The sequence below is a fragment of the Canis aureus genome, chromosome 11 (genome assembly GCF_053574225.1).
Source record: "Canis aureus isolate CA01 chromosome 11, VMU_Caureus_v.1.0, whole genome shotgun sequence".
Classification (NCBI taxonomy): Eukaryota; Metazoa; Chordata; class Mammalia; order Carnivora; family Canidae; genus Canis; species Canis aureus.
The window spans coordinates 23,371,294-23,392,116 of NC_135621.1; the positions used below are offsets into that span (position 1 = coordinate 23,371,294).

Here is a 20,823-nt window from a genome sequence, read left to right on the forward strand (position 1 = left end):
GTGGAACTGCTGGGTGGCATAATAACTCTGTGCCTAGCATTTGAGGAACTGCCAGACTGTTTTCCAAAGTAAGTACACTATTTTAGCATTCCCACTGGCAATGAATGAAGGTTCAGATTTCTCCACATTGTCAGTAGTTGTTACTTTTTTTGTTTTGACATCCTAGTCAATGTGAATTGTATCTCATTCTGGTTTTGATATGTATTTCCCTAGTGACTAATATGATTTTGAGCATCTTTCCATGTTATAGTAATTTTTAAAAACCAAATTCATGGGACACCTTAGTGGCACAGTCGGTTAAGCCACTGACTCTTGGTTTCTGCCCAGGTCATGATCTCAGGATTGTGTGATTGAGCCCCCATTTGGGCTCTGCACTTAGTGTGGAGTCTGCTTTAGAGTCTCTCCTCCTCCCCTACTCCTGCTTGTGTGGGCACACACGCTTGCTCACTCTCTCTCTCTCTCTCTAAAATAAATAAGTCTTTAAAAAATAAAATACAAAACAAATTAAATTCATGTTGATGTTTCCATTCAGTTTTTTAAAGATGTATTTATTTGTGAGATAGAGCAGGGGGAGGGGCAAAGGGAGAGGGAGATTCTCAGGGAGACTCTCTGCTAAGCATGGAGTCCCTTGCAGGGCTGGATCTCACAACCCTGAGATCATGATCTGAGCCAAAATCAAGAGTTGGTCCCATAACTGACTTAGCCAAACACCCCTCCATTCAGTTTTGTTTTTTATTTTTTTTTACGATTTTACTTATTCATGAGAGACACAGAGAGGCAGAGACACAGGCAGAAGGAGAAGCAGGCTCCCTGCAGGGAGCCCAATGCGGGACTCCATCCCAGGACCCGGGATCATGGCTCTGAGCCGAAGGCAGATGCTCAACCACTGAGCCACCTAGGCGTCCCCCTCCATTCAGTGTTAACACAACTATGTTTTTACTGTTTCCTGATTCTTGTCATTGCAGATGTTTTTCCTTACTCTGAAAATCTTAGTTCCTAACATCACTAATATAATTACATATTTGCTTTAATGTGCAATATAAAGAAAACTTTTAAAACTACCAATAACATTCCAATGTTATTAGTATGTTATTATAATATATATAGCTCTATAGTATATTATTTAGTATAAAGGTATCAAAGGATATTTAGATCTTTTCTACTTCTTTTTGGTCTTTAAAATACATCCTATGAAGAAGGTAGTCAGAATTTTGTGATCTGAAGTCCCTTGAAATGAACCATTTTCATGACTATCACCAATTTCATACTCAGTTAAGTTTATTTGTTTCTGATTGTTTTCATTTATTCAAAATTTTAGTGTTTTGTTTTCATTTACTTAAAATTTTAGTGTTTTTTCTAAAAAGGGCAAGACGTATACGTATTTCAAAGGTCAAAGCTATAGACAGGTATACATGGAGAAATCTTGCTTCTGCCACGTTCCCTCTATCAGTCAGGGTCCCAACAGGAAACAGGTGGCACATTCAAATGAGGACAATTTGTGGAAGGATTATTTACAAAGGGACTAATTACAAAGGTGTGGGAGGCTATAAAGGAATTCCCAGGACCAGAGGAGTTGCAGGGTTAGCACAATGGATCTGTCACTACCAAGGCCCAGAGAGGAAGGAACTCAAAAGGAAATTTAAGAGTGGTGACCTGTCAAAGGACACAGCTAGTCGGAAGCCACATCACAGAGAGGGAAGTAGGGGAATAAATACCTGACCCCACTCTTTTCTTTCCCTCCTGCCAGAGCTCTCCATTGGCCAAATCCAACCAGAAGCCAAAAGATATGAGAGCCTATTGATACAGGACAGAAAGCAGGGTGGAAAATGGACCAGGAGAGGCAAACAGATATCCAAGTCAGTTTCTGTGTGCTACTCTCCACTTTGTATAGGTGACCATTCATTTCTTGATTATCTTTCAGTGTTCCTTTTTGCAAATGCAAGCAAATATGTATGCATTGCTACTTCTAACCACCCAGTTCTCTTTACTTCTAAATTTGTTTTTTACTGTATATGCTGTTATGCACTGTTTTTTTTTTTTTCATTTACTACATCTTCTATTCACTTTTTGCTGTATAATTCTCCATTGTGGGGCTGTTATATAGTTATTTCAAGTATTCCTTTAATTTTTAAACACTTGAGTTGTTTCCATTCTTTTTCTGTTAGAAACAACCTATAATTAATTGGATAATTGCGTATTTGCCATTGTGTAGTTGTATATCAGGGAGATATATTTCTAGAAGTGAATTACTGGCTCAAAAGATGAATGGGGGATGCCTGGGTGGCTCAGTGGTTGAGTGTCTGTCTTTGGCCGAGGGCATGATCCCGGGGTCCCAGGATCGAGTCTCACAATCACGCTCCTTGCATGGAGCCTGCTTCTCCTTTCTCTGCCTGTGTCTCTGCCTCTCTGTGTGTGTGTCTCTCATGAGTGAATAAATAAAGTCTTTAAATAAAAAAAAGATGAGTGGATTTAGATAAAGGGTTAGTATCCAAAATATATAAAGAAGTTATACAACTCAACACCCCAAAGGCAACTGACTCTTGGTTTCTGCCCAGGTCATGATCTCAGGATTGTGTGATTGAGCCCCCATTTGGGCTCTGCACTTAGTGTGGAGTCTGCTTTAGAGTCTCTCTAAATGGACAGACAACATGAACAGATATTTCTCCAAAGACGACATCCAGATGGCCATCAGACACATGAAAAGATGCCCCACATCAAGGAATGTAAATTAAAACTACAATGAGATATCACCTCACACCTGTTGCCATGGTTAAGATCAAGAACACAAGAAATAACAGTGTTGGTGAGGATGTGGAGAAAAAGGAACCCTTGTGCACTGTTGGTGGGAATGTAAACTGGTGTAGCCACTGTGGAAAACAGCATGGAGGTTCCTCAAAAAGTTAAAATTAGCCTATTATCCAGTAATCACATTCCTGGGTATTTGCCCAAAGAATGCAAAAACACTAATTCAAAAGGACACATGCAGCATTATTTACAATAGCTAAGATATAGAAGCAGCCTAAATGTCCATCAATAGGTGAATGGTTGAAGAAGATAGGGTATGTATATACAGTGCAGTATTAGTCCTAAGAAAGAATGGAATCTTGCCATTTGCAACAACATAGATGGAGCTAGAGTATAATGCTAAGCAAAGTAAGTCAGAGAAAGATAAATACCATGTGATTTCACTCATGTGAAATTTAACAAAGCAAATAAATGAAGAAAAAAAGGAGACAAACCAAGAAACAGATTCTTATCTATGGAGAATAAACAGATGGTTACCAGAGGAGAGGGGATAGGGGACTGAAGAAACAGGTAATGGGATGAAGAGTACACTGACCATCAGAGCACGGAGTAATATATGAAGCGTTGAATCACTGTATTGTATACCTGAAACTAAGATATGTTAACTCTACTGAAATTCAAATGAAAAGTAAAGATGAACAGATTTATAATTTGGTTAGCTATTTCCAAATTCCCCCTCCAGAGCAGTTTTATCATTTTGGACTCCCAGCAGCAATGTATGAGAGGGTCTGTTTCCCTCCTGCCTCATTAAAAGAATATATTTTCAAATTTTGGATTTTTGCCGGTCTGATAGTTGACATATGCTGGTCAATACAGTTGTAATTTACATTTCCCCTATTATGATGGAACTCAAGTATGCTTTCATATGTGTAACAGCCTTTTCATTTTCTTTTTCTCCAAATTGCCTTTTCATGTCCTTTGCTCATTTTTCTGGTGGGTTACTATCCAAGAAATGGATAAAAACCTATCTGAAAAAGTCACTGCTCTTCCTAAAGTCCTCCAGTGGCTTCACGTAATCTTCAGCATGAAGTTCAATTTTTCTCTTACCATTTCCAACCTGGTAAACTCCACCTATATAAAATTATCTGCCATTTCTTACTGGAGTGGTACCATGCTCTCTCACTCCTCTGTACCTATGACTAAGCTGTTCTCTTTTCCTGAAATAGTATTATTACCTTCAGAATCCCCCTCCCCAAACTTCTAATTACTGGAATCATCTGCTAAAGTCTACTCAGAGCCTCCAGTAGTCTCTGCTTCTCTTAAGTACTTGAATGTGTGTTTTTATTTTAGAACTTGTTATAGTGGATTATAATTTTCTGCTTTTTGTAAGAAGAGTACAGATTTTAGATCCAGATACTTATCTCCAAAACAAATGATTTGTTTGACCTTGTGTCTCTACTTTTTAATTTATGAAATGCAAATTAAAACCTACCTCATAGAGGTAGTTGGTTTTGCAATGACTGAATAAAATAATGGATATGGAATCTCTGGCACAAAATGGAATTCAATGAAAATTTATCATATCCCCACAGCAAACACCTGGGGAGAGAATCCTACGTATTGTTTGTAGTTTTAGTATTTTGCAGAGTGCCTGGTGTTCAGTAAATGTCTGCAGAATGAATGCGTGGATTTAAGGAGGTGAGAGCGCAGAGGTTGAGAAGTATAGGGAGGGCTTGAATGAGCAGAAGCCTGGGAAAGGAGGAAATGGAATGGATAGACAGAATTGGAACGCAGAGGGACTCAGCAGCCTGTTAGGTAAGAAGGCAAATGAATGGAAAGATTGAGGTTTTTGAGATGGAATAGCGATAGTGTAATTTTTACATCTTTGAGTATTTGGTCCATCTTCATCAAGTGATGTAGCCTAAAAGATAATTCTTCTGGAATTATTATTTTCTTGGTGTTGGTTTTGAATTATATACAGCAGAGGTCCCCAGTCTTGACTTGGTTCATTCATTCATTCATTCATTCATTCATGTTTTTCAGCAGATGGGTCTTAAGCTGACACTAATTAGCAGATCGGCTCTTAATAAATGTTTCCTGACTGTTCTAACTGAAGTCGAGTCTCCAGGTTATCCTCGATTTCATCACCCATCTTTCCTTCTTCATGACACTTACTGTAATATATAATTGTCTTATTTATGTTGTGTCTCTCTTAATGGAGTATAATCTTCATTAGACAGGGGTGCTTTTTGTCTTTTTCTTTTACCATGTCCTCATGACCTCACACATGATAGCTGTTCAGAAGATATTAATGGAATAAATGGATCTGGGCAAGCAAGTGTTTATTTTAGGCAGATGTTAAATAAGGATTGACCAAAACGAGTTTCTGTTTAGTTCTGTTACAGTCAGACTTAATTCAGTTCAATGAGTGTTCACTTTGTCCTGTATTTGCTCTTATAATAGCTTTCAATCTGCAGATTATCAGTTGACCCAAAAAGCCATGTTTCATACCCATTAGTTCACTGAGATTTAGATAAATAAATTTATAGCATTTTAACCACTTCTGGTTCTTTTTAGAAAGATTGTAAACTAAAATTAAGCCATATTTTTAGTGGCTGACAGTATTTTTTCTTTGTATTACCTTCCACCCATTCTGCTATTGGAAATTTAAGTTGCTTGTGGATATGAGGGAAGAAATGTGAAAAAGAATGAAAGAAATAGAGATGGTAGTAGCTGAAATGACACAGCACCTTGGAAATTGGCTTGGAGCTATCCATGGGCTCATAACTGGGTAACAATTTGCCATGTGGATTGGGAATCCCCAGGCTACCTCTGGTTTCAGTGATTCACTAAGAGGATTCACGGGACTCAGGTATAGTTGTACTTAGAACTGTTCTGTGTTACAGTGAAAGGAACAAAGCAAACTCAGCGAGAGGGAAGGCATAGGGAGCCAACTGAAGAAACCTGCACAGGGTTCTAAGAATCCTTCTGCAGTGGAGTCACACAGAACAGGCAACTCCTCTAGCAACAAGTTGAGGCAGTACATGTGAAATGTTGTCTATCAGAGAACCTTATTAAAGACTGTGCAAGGTTTTTATTGGGAATTGGCCACCTAGGTACTCTCTGCCTAGCACATAACAAAATTCTAGACTCCTAGAAAAAAGACAGGTGTCCAGCATAAATCATGTTGTTTTAAACAAATAATTTAGGCACAGTGAGACATTCTTATCAGAGTGGTAGAAACTCTCCTAAAATAGAAATACAAGCCCCCAGATGCTTGCCAATCCTGTAAGCAGGCCTTTCAAAGGAAAGCAGGCATGTGGCTTCTGGGGGTTTAGTTGGTGAAGCGTCTGCCTTTGGCTCAAGTCATGATCACAGTGTCCTGGGATCGAGTCCCACATCAAGTTCCCCACGGGGAGCCTGCTTCTCCCTCTGCCTGTGTCTCTGCCTCTCTTTCACTCTGTGTCTCTAACAAATAAATAAAATCTTTAAATATAAAAAAATATCTTTAAAAAAAGAAAGGAGAGCAGGCTCAGGCCTGCTACATAACTTTTCTGTACCAACTCCTACAAATCATAAATATTCTAGTAACCTTATTCTATCCTTGGGAATATCTTGGATATATTTTTTTTAAATATGTGATAGTTAATATTCATAAAATGGGATGACTGAAATTCAGAGATGATTTGCCATAGTATAATATTTAGTAATGAAAGAGAGCTCAGGTTTAGATCCCCTTATTTAGATCTTATAAATTTGGGCACTTAATACTCTACCATAGCTTTCTACTGTAGAAGAAACCAGTGGTCTATGAAAAATTGTTCAGTCACATGCATTTTAATGTAGACAAGACAGTACTGTTGAGATGTATATTGCCTATATTTCACTTCCACTGATGGCCTGGTTTCTTTGGCTCAGGGAAAGGTTTTTTATTATTAAGAAGGAATAACTTTTTCCTCTCTCTTCTTTCCCAGGAAAATCTAATGTAATGGATGCACTTAGTTTTGTAATGGGAGAGAAAACAGCTAATTTAAGAGTCAAAAATATTCAAGAACTCATTCATGGAGCACATATTGGAAGACCGGTCTCCTCTTCTGCAAGTGTGAAAATTGTGTATGTGGAGGAAAGTGGAGAAGAGAAAACATTTACAAGGATTATTCGAGGTATTTTTTTGGTAGATAATTGCTTATGAGTCATTTGATTTTTCATAAGTTAATTCAGGTCATCTGTTTTTCTTTTTTTGAAGAGTATGATTTGTTATTCCACTGGCATAGTAAACTAGAGATTTGGGGTTTTTTCCCTCTTAGATGGCAAATCTCAGAAGCAGGTAATAGAACCTATTTGATTCTCCACTAAGAGTCTTGTTTAAGCAGATGGATTTGTTCACATTTCCTTGCTGTCAAATAGCATTTTTCTACCTGATTATTGGGTTAAAATGAAGGAGGTTCTGTATGTATGTCTGTTTTTTTTTAATGATGAATTGATTATATGTATATTTTTGGTTTGTATAGAAAGTTTTTCTACCACCAAATAGCAACTTGAATGAAATATTTTAATTTGTATTTTGTGATTTATTCAGGAAACAGAGATTTCATGATAAACCCCTGTTTCCCAAATAAGCAAGATTGAGAGTTGTGATGTGTATCTTTTCTGTATGCTAAGAGTTTACAGAGCCTCCATAAAATAGTCATGTTTTTGTTTTGTTTTTGGCATTTTGTCCTGGTGCCCTAGAACATTGTCTTAATGTTTTAATGTATAAATACTGTCTTAACTTTCCCTGAATTCAGCCACCAATAATTCTGGAAATACTTATTATTGTGTATTTATACCTTAGTATGTAACTTAAGTTTTTCACCACATTACCACATAGATATCTTTATCAGTAAGTTTTCTCACTTCCTTTGGGTTTTTATTCAAAAGTCTCTGTTACAGTAAAGATTCCCTAGCTTACTCTGTTTATCTAATAAATCATCACAAATTTATGTTTTCCCATCTTTATTGAGGTATCAGTTGCAAGTATCTAGGGGCTCCTGGCTGGCCCAGTCAGAAGAGGATGTGACTCTTGATCTCGGGGTCATGGGTTTGAGCCCTGCTTTGGGCCTCGAGCTTACTTAAAAAGAAATAGTTAATTTTAAAAATTCCATATATTTAAGGTATACATCTGTGTTTTAATATACATTGTGAAGTAAGCACTGCAATCAAGTTACTTAACATATATATCACCAAATATGGTTACTGTTTTCTTTGCATGTGCATGTGTGTGTGTGTGTGTGTGTTTGTGGCGAGAAGACCTAAGATCCACCCTCATCACAAATTTGAAGTATATAAGTATTGTTAGCTGTAGTCACATTGCTATACATTAGATCTCCAGAACTTACCATCTTGCATAACTGAAACTTAGTAACCCTGGACCACATCTCTCCATTTTTTTTCTCCCCCTGGTTGCTGGCATCCACCATTCTATTCTCTGCTTCTGTGAATTTAACTATTTTAGATTCTGCATATAGGTGAGATCATGCAGCATTTCTGGACACTATGTTCTGTTCCATTGGTCTCTATGTCTGTTTTTATGCCAGTGCCATGTTGTTTTGATTACTGTGGCTTTGTAATATATTTTAAAAGAAGAAGTGCAGTGCCTCGGCTTTGTTCTTGTTCCTAAACCACCTGCCTTTGTTTGCTTGCAGTGCTATAACAAATAGCTTATAAACACTAAAAATTTATTTCTCACTGTTCTGGATGTGGAAAGTTCAGGATCAGGATGCCAGGATGGTCAGATGAGGGTCTATCTAATGGGTTGCAGACATCTCATTATGTTCTCACATTGGTGGAAGGAACTAGGGAGCTCTGTGGGGTGTCTTTTATAAGCCCACCAATCTCATTCCCAAGGGCACCACAGTCACGATTTAGTCACTTCCCAAAGGCCCCACCTCCTAGTACCATCACTTTTGGGAGTTAAGATTTCTACATATGAAGTTAGAGGGTTCAGAAACATCTAGACCATAACACTATCCTATTTAAAATTGTAATGCCTGTTCCCCATACACAGAGACTTCCATATCCCCTTCCCAGTTCTTTTTACTCCTTAGCACTTAACACTTTCTTATGTGATATTTATTGTTCTTACATATCTCATTTTGTCTGTCCTTGTTGTGGCATATAAACTCCTTGAGATCCAGACTTTCATCTGTTTTGTTCACTGCTATAGAATACTCCTTGGCTTATAGTGGACATTCAATATTTGTTAACTGGTTAAATACATTTATTAATAACACACATGTTATAGCATAACTGCTTTGATCAGAAAAATAATTTTACTAAACTTTGAATGGTTGTTGTTACATGTTATACTTCCAATAACAGCTTTTATTCTTTTATTTTAGGGGGATGCTCAGAATTTCATTTTGATGATAATCCAGTGAGTCGTTCTGCTTACATAGCTGAGTTGGAAAAGATAGGCATAATAGTTAAAGCACGGAACTGTCTAGTGTTTCAGGTAAGGAGCTGTGCTAGTTTAATTGGCTTGTGATTTTGAAAATGCATCCATATATTTTATATGTTGTTGTGCTTTACTGTTTTTTAAAGGGAACCGTAGAGTCTATTTCAATGAAAAAACCCAAAGAAAGAACCCAGTTTTTTGAGGAAATCAGCACTTCAGGAGAGCTTATAGGAGAGTATGAGGAAAAGAAAAGAAAATTACAGAAAGCTGAAGAGGATGCACAGTTTAATTTTAATAAGAAAAAAAATGTAGCTGCAGAACGCAAACATGCAAAATTAGAGAAAGAAGAGGTAAGGTCATGAAGATAGAAATAATAAATTGGGTACAAAGACTATTAGCATTTCTAGGTATTGGCTTGGGGTTACTAACAAGATTTTAAAAATAATGTACGACAAAGCCCACCATTCATCAAAGATAAACTTTTTGATGTAGTTTCCACTGTTTTTTGTTTTTTGTTTTTTTTTGGTTTTTCCTAAATAGACCGTACAACCTCAACCACAAAAATGTCTGATTTTCCTGACTAAAAATAAGCATGAAGGGTTTGTATCTTATATGACGGAGCCTTTCAACTTTTGGGTCTTGTCCCCTTATACTCTTAAAAATTTGTAAGTTCCCCAAAGTGTTTCTGTTAATGTGGGTCATATCTATTAATATTTATAATATTTGAAATTAAAACTGAGAATTTTAAAAAATATCTTTTAAGTCAATGTAAAAAAACCAATAATAAGTGTTATATGTTAACATAAATGACATAATTTTATAAAAAATAACTGCATTTTCTAAAACTAATTCGAAAGGTGACATTGTCTTACATATTTATAATCTCTTTAATATATGGCTTAATGGAAGACAGATGAATTCTCTTATTTCCTTCTATAATAAAGCTTATTTATGTTGAGGCCTAGCAGCTTTACCTACCATCAGTACAGGTGTCAACACAATGAAAAAGGCAAATGAAGTCTTACTTATTATGAAAAGAGTTTTGACCTCTGGAGTTCTCTAAAAGGTACCAGGAACTTCTAGGAGGCCATAGACACACTTTGCAAATACTGTTGTTCTGTGGTATTTTCTTGGTGCCCTTCACAATACCTGGTATAGTGCCTTATTTATGGTTGATAACTGCACTTACAGTGATCTTTGTCAAATGCAAATCAGATTCTGTCTTTTTCTTGCATAAAATGTCTGTCAGTATAGTGCTTCCCTCTAGTCTTCATCCCAACCTCTGATCTGGCCCCTTACCCACTTCTAAATTAGTTTCCTCTACTCTCCCACCACACTAATCTTTACTGTTTATTGAACATACTTTGCTTGTTTCTAGCTCAGAGCTTTTCCTGTTTCCCCTGCCTAGATAGCCATGTGCCTGACATTTGGATGGTCAATTCTCTTTATTCAAGTTGTTGTTAAAAAAATATACTTTCTCTGGTGGACATTTGCTATCTAACCCCAATCTAAGTTGGCACCCCTCCCTGGTACTATTGCATTACCCTATTGTTTCTTTTGTAACATATATTGCTGTATGAAATTGTCTTGTTTATTTTATTTGCTTATTTATTCTCTGCTTCCCCCTTCCCCACCATTAGAACAACTAGCTTATAAGCTGATATGAGCAGGGACTGTTTCCATCTTCTCTACTACATTACCAGCAAGAAGAGCCTGGCACATAGTAGACAATCATTAATATTTGAAGAAATAAATGAAAGGTGTATATGTTTCTCATTGTGATGTTTCTCTGTTTTTCTTATTTTTACATGTGTGTATATGTCCTTCGTTTTGTTAGTGGAGAGAGGTGGTGTCAGTGAAAGACTATGATATTCATAATATACTGAAACAGTTTACAGAAATGTAGAATTGCAGAACTTTAAACTTTATGAGGACAGTCATTGAATTTCCTAACTATTTTTTACAATGAATGTCATGGCAAATGGTTGTTTAGTTGTTACTTGGAATACATCATTAATTAGGAGCTTTCCCTTCAAGGCAGCCCATTATTCCTTTATTAATAGTACAAATGCTAAGAAAATTCTTCAATTTTACATCTATTTTAGAATTTTTAAAAAAGATTTTATTTATTCATGAGAGACACAGAGAGAGAGAGGCAGAAGCCATAGGCAGAGAGAAGTAGGCTCCGTGCAGGAAGCCTGATGTGGGACTCGATCCTGGGACTCTGAGATCATGCCCTGAGCCAAAGGCAGATGCTCAACTACTGAGCCACCCAAGCGTCCCTATTTTAGAATTTTAATATTCTTGTCTATTAACAGAAAAAAAAAATTTAATTTCTTATAGCAGGAATTTTACCTGGAATTCTTGAATTTAAAGTTGCTAGGGAGAGGGGCACCTGGGTGGCTCAGTGGTTGAGCATCTGGCCTTCAGCTCAGGGCATGATCTCAGGGTCCGAGGATAGAGTCCCACATCGTGCTCCCTGTGGGGAGCCTGCTTCTCCCTCTGCCTATGTCTCTGCCTCTCTCTGTGTGTCTCATGAATAAATAAATAAAATCTTTTTTAAAAAACTAAAATTGGTAGGGAGAGGTGCCTGTGTGGCTTAGTTGGTTGAGCATCTGACTCTTGATTTCAGCTCAGGTCATGATCTCAGGGTGGAGCGACTGAGCCCCTCCTCAGGCTCCTGCTCAGCAGGGAATCTGCTCTCTTCCTCTCCTTCTGCCCCTTCCCTTGCTCATGCACACCTGGGTGTCCATGCACTCTCTTTCAAATGAATAAATCTTAAAAAAATAAAGTTGCTAAGGATATTACAAGTCCTATAACTTCCTTCAATTTACATATTAGGAAACCATAGGATATGGTTCATATCACTTAGTATATGAAAACAAAATCATTTACTGGTGTACCAGTTTATTATATAAATGTATCCAGAAACTTTCTGAAAATAATGCTACTTTTGACAATACTATTTCTTGATGACATAAGTAATTTGTTTCATAAATTTAATAACTTGTGAATAATAAATGATAGAAGAATAAGAAATAATTTCGTTCCTTAAAGATGGTACTATTGCTGAGTTTATGAAAGGTCACCTTAAATATACTCACTTTTAACTCTTGTTGAATTATACTGCTTTATAGGCAGAACGTTATCAGAGTCTGCTTGAAGAACTGAAAATGAATAAGATACAATTACAGCTTTTCCAGCTATATCATAATGAGAAGAAAATTCATTTCCTGAACACTGAGTTAGAGCATGTGAGTAGGAACTTGAGTGTCACAAAGGAGTCTCTTTCTCGTCTTGAAAACACAGTGAAAGCCAAGAAGAAGGAACATGGAATGCTAACCAGACAACTACAACAAACAGAAAAAGAATTAAAGTAAGTTTTTACAAGTAGATGTTAATAAATAGATGGATTTTATGTACATTGATAGAAAAAGTAAAAATATAAATGACACTTTGAAAGTTGATTTTTTTTAAAAAACTTTTTACTTTGGAATACTTCTAGATACACAGAAAAATTACAAAGATAGTAAGAGTTCCTGTATTCCCCACACTTGATTTCTGCTACTTTACACATTAATAATATGATACATTTGTCAGAATTCATGAACCAGTGTTGAGACACTTCTATTAAGTAAGGACCATACTTTACTTATATTTTCTGATATTTCCTCAGTGTCCTGTTTCTGATCAAGAACACCAAGTTACATTTAGTAAGCTGCCTAGAATTTATTTTTAAATGTATGATTTGATCAAAAGAACTTCCTTCCTTTATATAGTATAGATTTAATTTACTTTAAAGCAAACTTTATTTTCTTTTTAGATCTCTTGAAGCACTTTTAAATCAGAAAAGGCCTCAATACATTAAAGCCAAAGAAAATACTTCTCACCACCTCAAGAAATTAGATGTGGCTAAGAAATCAATAAAGGACAGTGAGAAACAGTGTTCTAAACAGGAAGATGACATAAAAGCCCTGGAGACAGAGCTGGTTGATTTAGATGGTGCATGGAGAAGTTTTGAGAAGCAGGTTGAGGAAGAAATCTTACACAAGGGGCGAGACATTGAACTAGAAGCCAGTCAGGTGAACAAGTTAATGAATGAGAACATTGTCATTTCTATTATATGATCTTCTTAGAAACAATTTAAAGAATGTCCTCTGATATTTTAAGAGATTATTTTCAAACAATCCTCATCTAAATTATGGGGGTTGAAAATAGCCTATATATAGAATCTAAATTTAATCTTTAGGCTAGGCTATTTTTACTTTATAAGATTAGATGGTATTATATTATAACCTTATGCATTAATTAAAGTCCTAGAAAATACTTTAACAAGACTACATGGTAATATTTTGTAATAAAAATTAGATAATTAATAATATTCCTATGTTTTAGTAATCATTTTTCCTTATAAATATTATAAAAACTAAAAATAAGATATACATGGCTTTGAAGAAACATGACCACTTAATTGGCAGGAGGGAAGTTGATTGATTGAAGTAGTATAAATGTGGTGGTGAATTAATATCCAATTTGGTATGTAAAAAATTTAATTATAAATTGGTAGTAGATAAACAAAAATTTGTAATCAGAGTTTTCATAATTCTCTCAACTGAATTTTTTGTCACTTATTTTTCATTAATTTTATGATAATCTTACATCACAATATATACTAAAATAACTATATATAAATATGCAATTTTATCTGAAATCCTCTTGCTTTTGGACTATCAATCCCCTTTTTCTTCTAAGAATTTCTTACAGAAATGTTATAAAGCTAGTTTTGAATACCTTACTTATCTGAGCAGTTTTGAATAAGAAGAGTTTCATTTTCTGTTCACATTATCTTACCTGGGAAGATGACCAACTATCCCTCTAATTTATGTAAAACTTTTGATAAGATTAATTATCTGCTAGTAAATGGTATCTTAAAATTTCCCTCTCACGCTTCTTCTGTGAGTTAGTAATATTTAGATGCTCCTTCTACAGCTGGATCGTTACAAAGGACTTAAGGAACAAGTAAGAAAGAAAGTGGCTATAATGACCCAACAGTTGGAAAAGCTGCACTGGGAACAGAAGGCGGACAAAGAGAGACTGGCATTTGAAAGGCGGAGGCATGGAGAAGTTCAGGTACCTTGGTTTGTGCAGTCATAACTGGGAATTATTTTCAGTGAAAGTATATTCTCTTTTCATATCAATTTTTCGATATATAAATGGGTTTACACTAAACATAACAATCAATTTAAAAAGTGCTGAACTCCCTGTTTTGTTGCTTAGAATCATCCAGGTACTCTTTCATTGTGGTCTAAGGTGGAAGTAGACAGTGCCTTCATTCGTGTTAATATTTTCTATACATCTTTGTAGTGATAAGTATGGGCAGACCATACAGGTTTTGTTCTTACATCTATTTTAGTCCAGTAAGGTGAGAAGGAGGACAGAAAAAGAGAGAAAACAAACAACTGTCGTAATAGAGGTGAGTGCAAAGTCCTGTGGAAACATTAAGGACATGGTCCAGGAGGAGCTTCATGCCCTCTCTACACGGGAAGTGACCAGCAAGACAGCATGATTGTATTCTGCCCTTGAGTAAGGCAGACATGGCTTCCTGCCAGTCTTTGCCAGTCTTGCTCTGTCACTGACTGGTGTAATCTTGAGAAATAACTAAACTATTTAACTTCTCTGAGCTTTGATTTCTTCATGTGTATGATGAGGACAGATGTGTCTACCTCATAGACATGGGGAGGTTGAACAAGGTGAAAGGAAGTGCGATGATATATGAAGTAGTTGGTCTTTCCCTCTGTGCCTCTTGACCACCTTTTCCAAAGACTGAGCATTGGCCTGTAAAATTATTACTGTGGCAATTCAACAGTAATAACAACTCGTGATACTCTATGGAGTCAGTGGGCCATGCTGAGAACAGGACCATTTCTGATAAGAACCATAAAGGGGAAGTGGTTCTGAATTATACATACATTTGATTTATAAGTGGATTGGAATTTAGAGGAAAAATGTTTATTGATTACTTTGCTAGGCACTTTGCATTCATTAGCTCCTGCATGTTTCACTATTCTGAAGAATAGGTATTTGCTGTAGGGTACAGATGAAGAAGCTGAGGATTGACATTTCAAAATGAAATATGTCTCTGGAAACGGATTTGACATTCTCCAGAGGTAACAGCAGTAATATTATAATGTAGTGCTTTTTTGTGCAGACCATGTATATTCCATGTTTACAGCCCTGCCTTGAACCCAATTTACTTAATCCTCAAACAACTCTGTAAAGTAGATATTAGTACTGTTATGTTCTCATCCTGGTTTTTCCTGTTTTCTGCATTCTCTGCCTTGGTGATCTATATTCTCATAGCTTTAAATATCATCTGCTGATGACTCCCAAATTTGTATTTCTTGCTCACAACCTCATATATTCAGCTGCTTTGTCAGCATCTCCATTCTGGATGTTAAATAGACATTTCAAACTTAAATCCCAAGCTGAACTTCTGATCTTCACACTCAAATGCCTCCCGCATATTGATCTTTCTCATTTTATGTGATGACAATTCAATCTTACTGGTTGCTTAGACCAGAAAACTTAGAAACCATTTTTGACTCTGAAGAAATTCGGCTGGCTCCACCTTCAAAGTATACCAAAAATCGTATCACTTCTGTCCACTTCTGCTGGCCCAAGTCACCATCTTTTTGTTTGTTTGTCTATTTAGGCCACCGGGAGTAGCCTGTTAGTTTCCCATTTCCACTCTTCTTCTCCACAACAGTCTTAGGACAGCACCAGAGAAATGGTTTTAATATCTAAGTCAGATCATGAAACTTGCTCTTTTGTAAGTCTTCCCGTGGCTCACCATCCCACATAAAGTTTAAGTCTATGCCCTTCGAAGACCTGCCTGATTTGTTCACCTCTCCCATGGCAATTTACCTTTGAAATATGTTTTGCTGTCTCCCTCTTATTCCCTTTACTGGCCTCTGGAACACAGCAGACATATTTCTGTCTTTGGGCCTTTGCACTGGTTATTCCTCTACTTGGAACATACTTTCCCTACATTTCTTCATTTTTGACTCCCTCACTTCCTGCAAGTCTTTGCTCAATGCCCCCCTCTCAGTGAGGCGTACCCTGATGGCCCTGTTTAAAATTACAGTCCCCACTGCACTTCTGTTCCCCTCACCCCGCTCTGTTTCTCCCATAACATTTGTCCTAGTACATTATTTATTTATTTATTTTTAAATATTTTACTTATTTATTCATTAGAGATACACACAGAGAGAAAGAGGCAAAGACACAGGAAGAGGGAGAAGCAGGCTCCATGTAGGGAGCCTGATGTGGGACACGATCCTGGGACTCCAGGATCATGCCCTGGGCCAAAGGCAGGTGCCAAACTGCTGAGCCACCCAAGGATCCCCCTAGTACATGATTTAATTTGTATATTATATTTGTCTACCTTCCTCCTCTAGAATGTGAACTTCACAAAAGCAGGGATGTCTGTTTTGTTGACTGATACATCCCAAGTACCTGGAATAGTTCCTTATCTAGAGCAGATAATAAATATTTGTTGAACTGATGAATTTTGCAGATGAAGGAATCAAGGCACAAGATGGTTAACTTGACTGAACTAGTAAGTGGAGGAACTGGGATTTGGTTCCAAACACTGTCTCCAGAATAAACTTTTTCAACCCTACACTGTACTGCCTCTCAGTTTAGTCATGTTGTGAGTTTGCAGATGAAAATACTAATAAGTAGGAAGGTGAACTATTTGATAATCATGAGTAGCAGAGATGACATTTTGTAGAAGGACTTCTTTGAATGAAAGATAAGTGAGATAATAGAATTTCAGTATGGGGACTTTCATTTTGAAATGTGTGAGTCCTAGAGAAAAGGAACCATGTGTTGGTTATTGTTATAACTGTGGTACAGTGTTCATTCAGTGAATTTGTATTACAAATGAATAAAATGACATAGTTTCTTTATAGAATGTATTTGTCCTTTTTCACATGAAAATTGGCATTTATTCTCTTTCCTGGTATACACTAAAAAACTATTATATTTTTTTACTTTGGTACACTCCTGGTTTTAGATCACTTAGTAATGGAGTAAGGAAGGTTAATCATGCTGTGGTACACAGGGTGAATAGGGGAAAGGTTAGAGGTGAAACCAGTTGAAGGTTAACACAACACTTGTACTTAGTTAGTGATAAAGTGAATGGAACAAGGCTTCTGTAAAGGCTTAGTCCCAAAACCCGTTGTTGCCTTCCAGCTTTCTATGTAATTGTAACACCAAGTCACTGTCCTGGAATTGCTGTGCATTTGTCTGCCTCCTCCCACCAGCCCTCTGCCCTTGAGAACAGAGACTCTGTGCTGTTCTTTTTTTTTTTTTTTTTTTTTAAAGATTTGTTCATTTATTTGAGAGAGAGCATGAACATGAGTGGGGGCAGGGGCAGAGGAAGAGGGAGAGAGAGAGTCCCAACCAAATTCCTGCTGAGCCCGATAAGGGGCTCAATCCCAGGACCCACAAGATCATGACCTGAGCTGAAATCATGGGTCAGATGCTCAAATGACTGAGCCACTCACTCACCCCTTCTGTTCATTATCATATCTCTAGTTCCTAGTACATGGTAGCTAGGGAGTAAATATTGAATGAATTGGTTTGAGGGACACATGAAATATGTGAGACCTTTGAAAACCAGCTCTTAGAGCTGGAAGTTACCACAGAGACCTAGTAAATGGCTAAGCCAGAATTTGAACCTTAAGCTTGTAAGCATAAAGCTCTATCCCTAACTGCCTTTTCAGAGTTAAACCTTGTTCTTAGAGTGTTTTCATAAAGTTATATTTGACATACTTCAAATTTAGCACACCTTACAATTCTATAGTAATTTCTAGGGATATAGTGAAAAAATAGTCAATTGTATTTGTTTGGAGTTGCTAGTACTGATTTTAAGTTTCTTTTTTTCCTATTTTAGGAAAATCTAAAACAAATAAAAGAACAGATAGAAGATCATAAAAAACGAATAGAGAAGTTGGAGGAGTATACAAAAACATGCATGTGGGTATAGGAGGAGTTCTTGTGGCTTTCTTATATCTCAGGGATCCTGGTATATTTGTGGGATATTCATGAAATGAAGGCTTCCAGTGATTGTATCCTAATGTTCTCAGTCCTCCAGTTTTTTCCATTTCATCATAGATAATTAAAAATTATAATCACATAAGTAAATACAGTATTTAAGTTTTGAAAATATAAACTTTTAAATGATGAAATTTTGGTATTGATATTTTATAATAAAAGTTAGGTCACGAAAGCTAATGTGACCTAAGTATCCTGCCACTGGGACTTCTATTTTTCATTGGTGTTTACTTATTACTAAGCCACAATGACTACTCTGGTTATAACAGTCTATCCTTACTTTCTCAGTATTCAGAAGTATGTATCTTCTGAATCAACAAAGAATGATTAAAATCTCTTTGTCCATGTCTAGTGCTAGGCTCATTTTATTGTATTTTTCATCATTTAAAATTGATAAGCACTATTCCATTCCCCTGCGATGCCAGACCACAGAGTATTATATCTTGTAATTAAATTTTGTTTTTTCTTTTTGCTATGTAATTTATTGTTGTTATTATGTAGGGATTGCTTGAAAGAGAAAAAACAGCAAGAGGAAACCCTAGTGGGTGAAATTGAAAACACAAAATCAAGAATGTCTGAAGTTAATGAGGAATTGAATCTTATTAGAAGCGAATTGCAGAATGCCGGAATTGATAGCCATGAGGGAACTCGTCAGCAAAAGAGAGCAGAGGTTCTGGAGCACCTTAAAAGGCTTTACCCAGATTCTGTGGTAATAAGAAATGAATAGTTAATTGAAACAAAAAGGCTAATCTTTCTTATTTGGGATTATCGTCAGGAAGTAGAATTATTTCAGAAATCTTTTACTTTTGTGTTTGATAATTTATATTTAAAACATAATAGTAAATAATTACAACAAAATTTTTTTAAAATTCCAATACAATAGTGTCTATAGATAAGTAATTATGGGAGACAATCATTGACATGAACATATTACCCAGAAAGTCTAAATTACGACCAGTATCACCAAAGGACATGGGTGCCATCAAATAGTCTGGCCACCCCACCCCGGGTGGATAGCCTCAAACCACATATTCTTCGTAGTTTGAATTTAAAAAATATATATATTTTCAGTAGACATCATTGGCATGCTTTTGAAACAATGAACTTTTATTCTGTAAGTCTGTGTATCTACTTTGCTAATGTATTTCATTAGCTCAAATATAGCAATATCTAACCTATTAGGGTATCAACTTCACAGAATTATTTCCTCTGGCATTAGGGTTATGGCATCTGACTTTCTTGTCACTAGCTCCAGTGTACACTGTGTAGTCCTTATTTTATGAGGGCCTACCTCCAGCTTTTGATACTGTTAACCACTTAAACTGTTCTGAAACCGCTCTTCTAGATCGTGATGAAAGAGGAAGGCTCAGTCACAGAATCCTTCCCCCAGTACCAAAGAAAATAGCAAAACTCATTTAAAAATGAGTTTAACAACCAAAAAATAAAAGAGGCTATTATATCTAATGCCAGAACTTCAGAAAATGGTGACAGTCCATAATTAAAAAAAAAAAAAAGATTAAACGATAACATTCCTTGTTCTTAACTCTGCAGAAGGAAAACTAACAAATCGGTTACTTCCTGAGAGTTCTCACCTAGTATCCCTTAACCTAGCAAGAAATAAACACATATGTATTTGCTACCTTTTGGTTAAAAAACTTGTGGATCAGGGAGCATGAACCTCTGATCTTCTTAGATGGAAGGGAAGGCCAATTCAAAGCCCTCTCCCAAAAATGGGATTTCTCTCCCACTCCCCCATAGAAGAAACTTGGTAAGGGATATTAATTAAAAACTCAAAGGGTAAAACTCAGGTGTTCAGACAAAAGATAACACACAGTCTCAACTCAGGTCTCACTTGCTGTCCTCCATGCCCTTAGATAATAGGAATTAGATCAGAAAATACTGAGAAGCTAGAACAGAAAATACTTAGTCTGTCACCTGTTGCTCAGAGGAGATAACTGTCTCAGTTCTGGGTGAGGCAATCAAAACAGTTATCCACCTCAGCAACTTCAAAGTTGGAATAGAGTTGCCCACCTTAAACATAACAAGGGGAAAAGATTCAATATGGCAGCTATAGGTCCATATGACTATAAAAAGAAAGGATGATTTTAAAAAGCATTTAATAAATAAATAAATTAATTAATTAATTAATTAGAAGCATTTAGAAGTCAAAGAGCCTAGTCTGGAAGAAGGTTACAGAACAAAATCCCCCCCTAAGTAATTTGTGCTATGGGCAATTTAATAAGAGCTTGAATTCCTAAAACCAGATTCACATATGAACTAATACAAGATAAAAAGTAAAACAGAACTGTGAAAACAAATCAAGAACAAGCAATATTACTGAACTAATAAGAAATTGCAAGTAGCAAGGAATGGGTTACATAGGTGAAAATCAAATTACTGACCTAGAAGTAAGATTTGAGTTAATTACAGGTGAATGGAGAAGGAAAAAACAAAGAGCAGGATAATAAATATTAATTACAATGATGGGCTATCATAAAAAATTGGTATTCCTGAAGTAGAAA

At 36.3% G+C, this 20,823-nt stretch overlaps 1 protein-coding gene across 1 annotated transcript in view; it reads left to right on the top strand.

The window, feature by feature from the left end:
* The window catches only part of SMC1B (structural maintenance of chromosomes 1B), a 70,524-nt gene that overhangs the window by 9,518 nt on the left and 40,183 nt on the right, over positions 1-20,823 (top strand). Inside the window, exons 2-9 of the mRNA XM_077914120.1 lie at positions 6,720-6,908; positions 9,126-9,238; positions 9,328-9,531; positions 12,319-12,557; positions 13,005-13,263; positions 14,171-14,311; positions 18,141-18,223; positions 18,803-19,010. Coding sequence (XP_077770246.1) covers positions 6,720-6,908; positions 9,126-9,238; positions 9,328-9,531; positions 12,319-12,557; positions 13,005-13,263; positions 14,171-14,311; positions 18,141-18,223; positions 18,803-19,010 — 1,436 coding nt within the window. The remainder of the gene's footprint in view (positions 1-6,719; positions 6,909-9,125; positions 9,239-9,327; positions 9,532-12,318; positions 12,558-13,004; positions 13,264-14,170; positions 14,312-18,140; positions 18,224-18,802; positions 19,011-20,823) is intronic.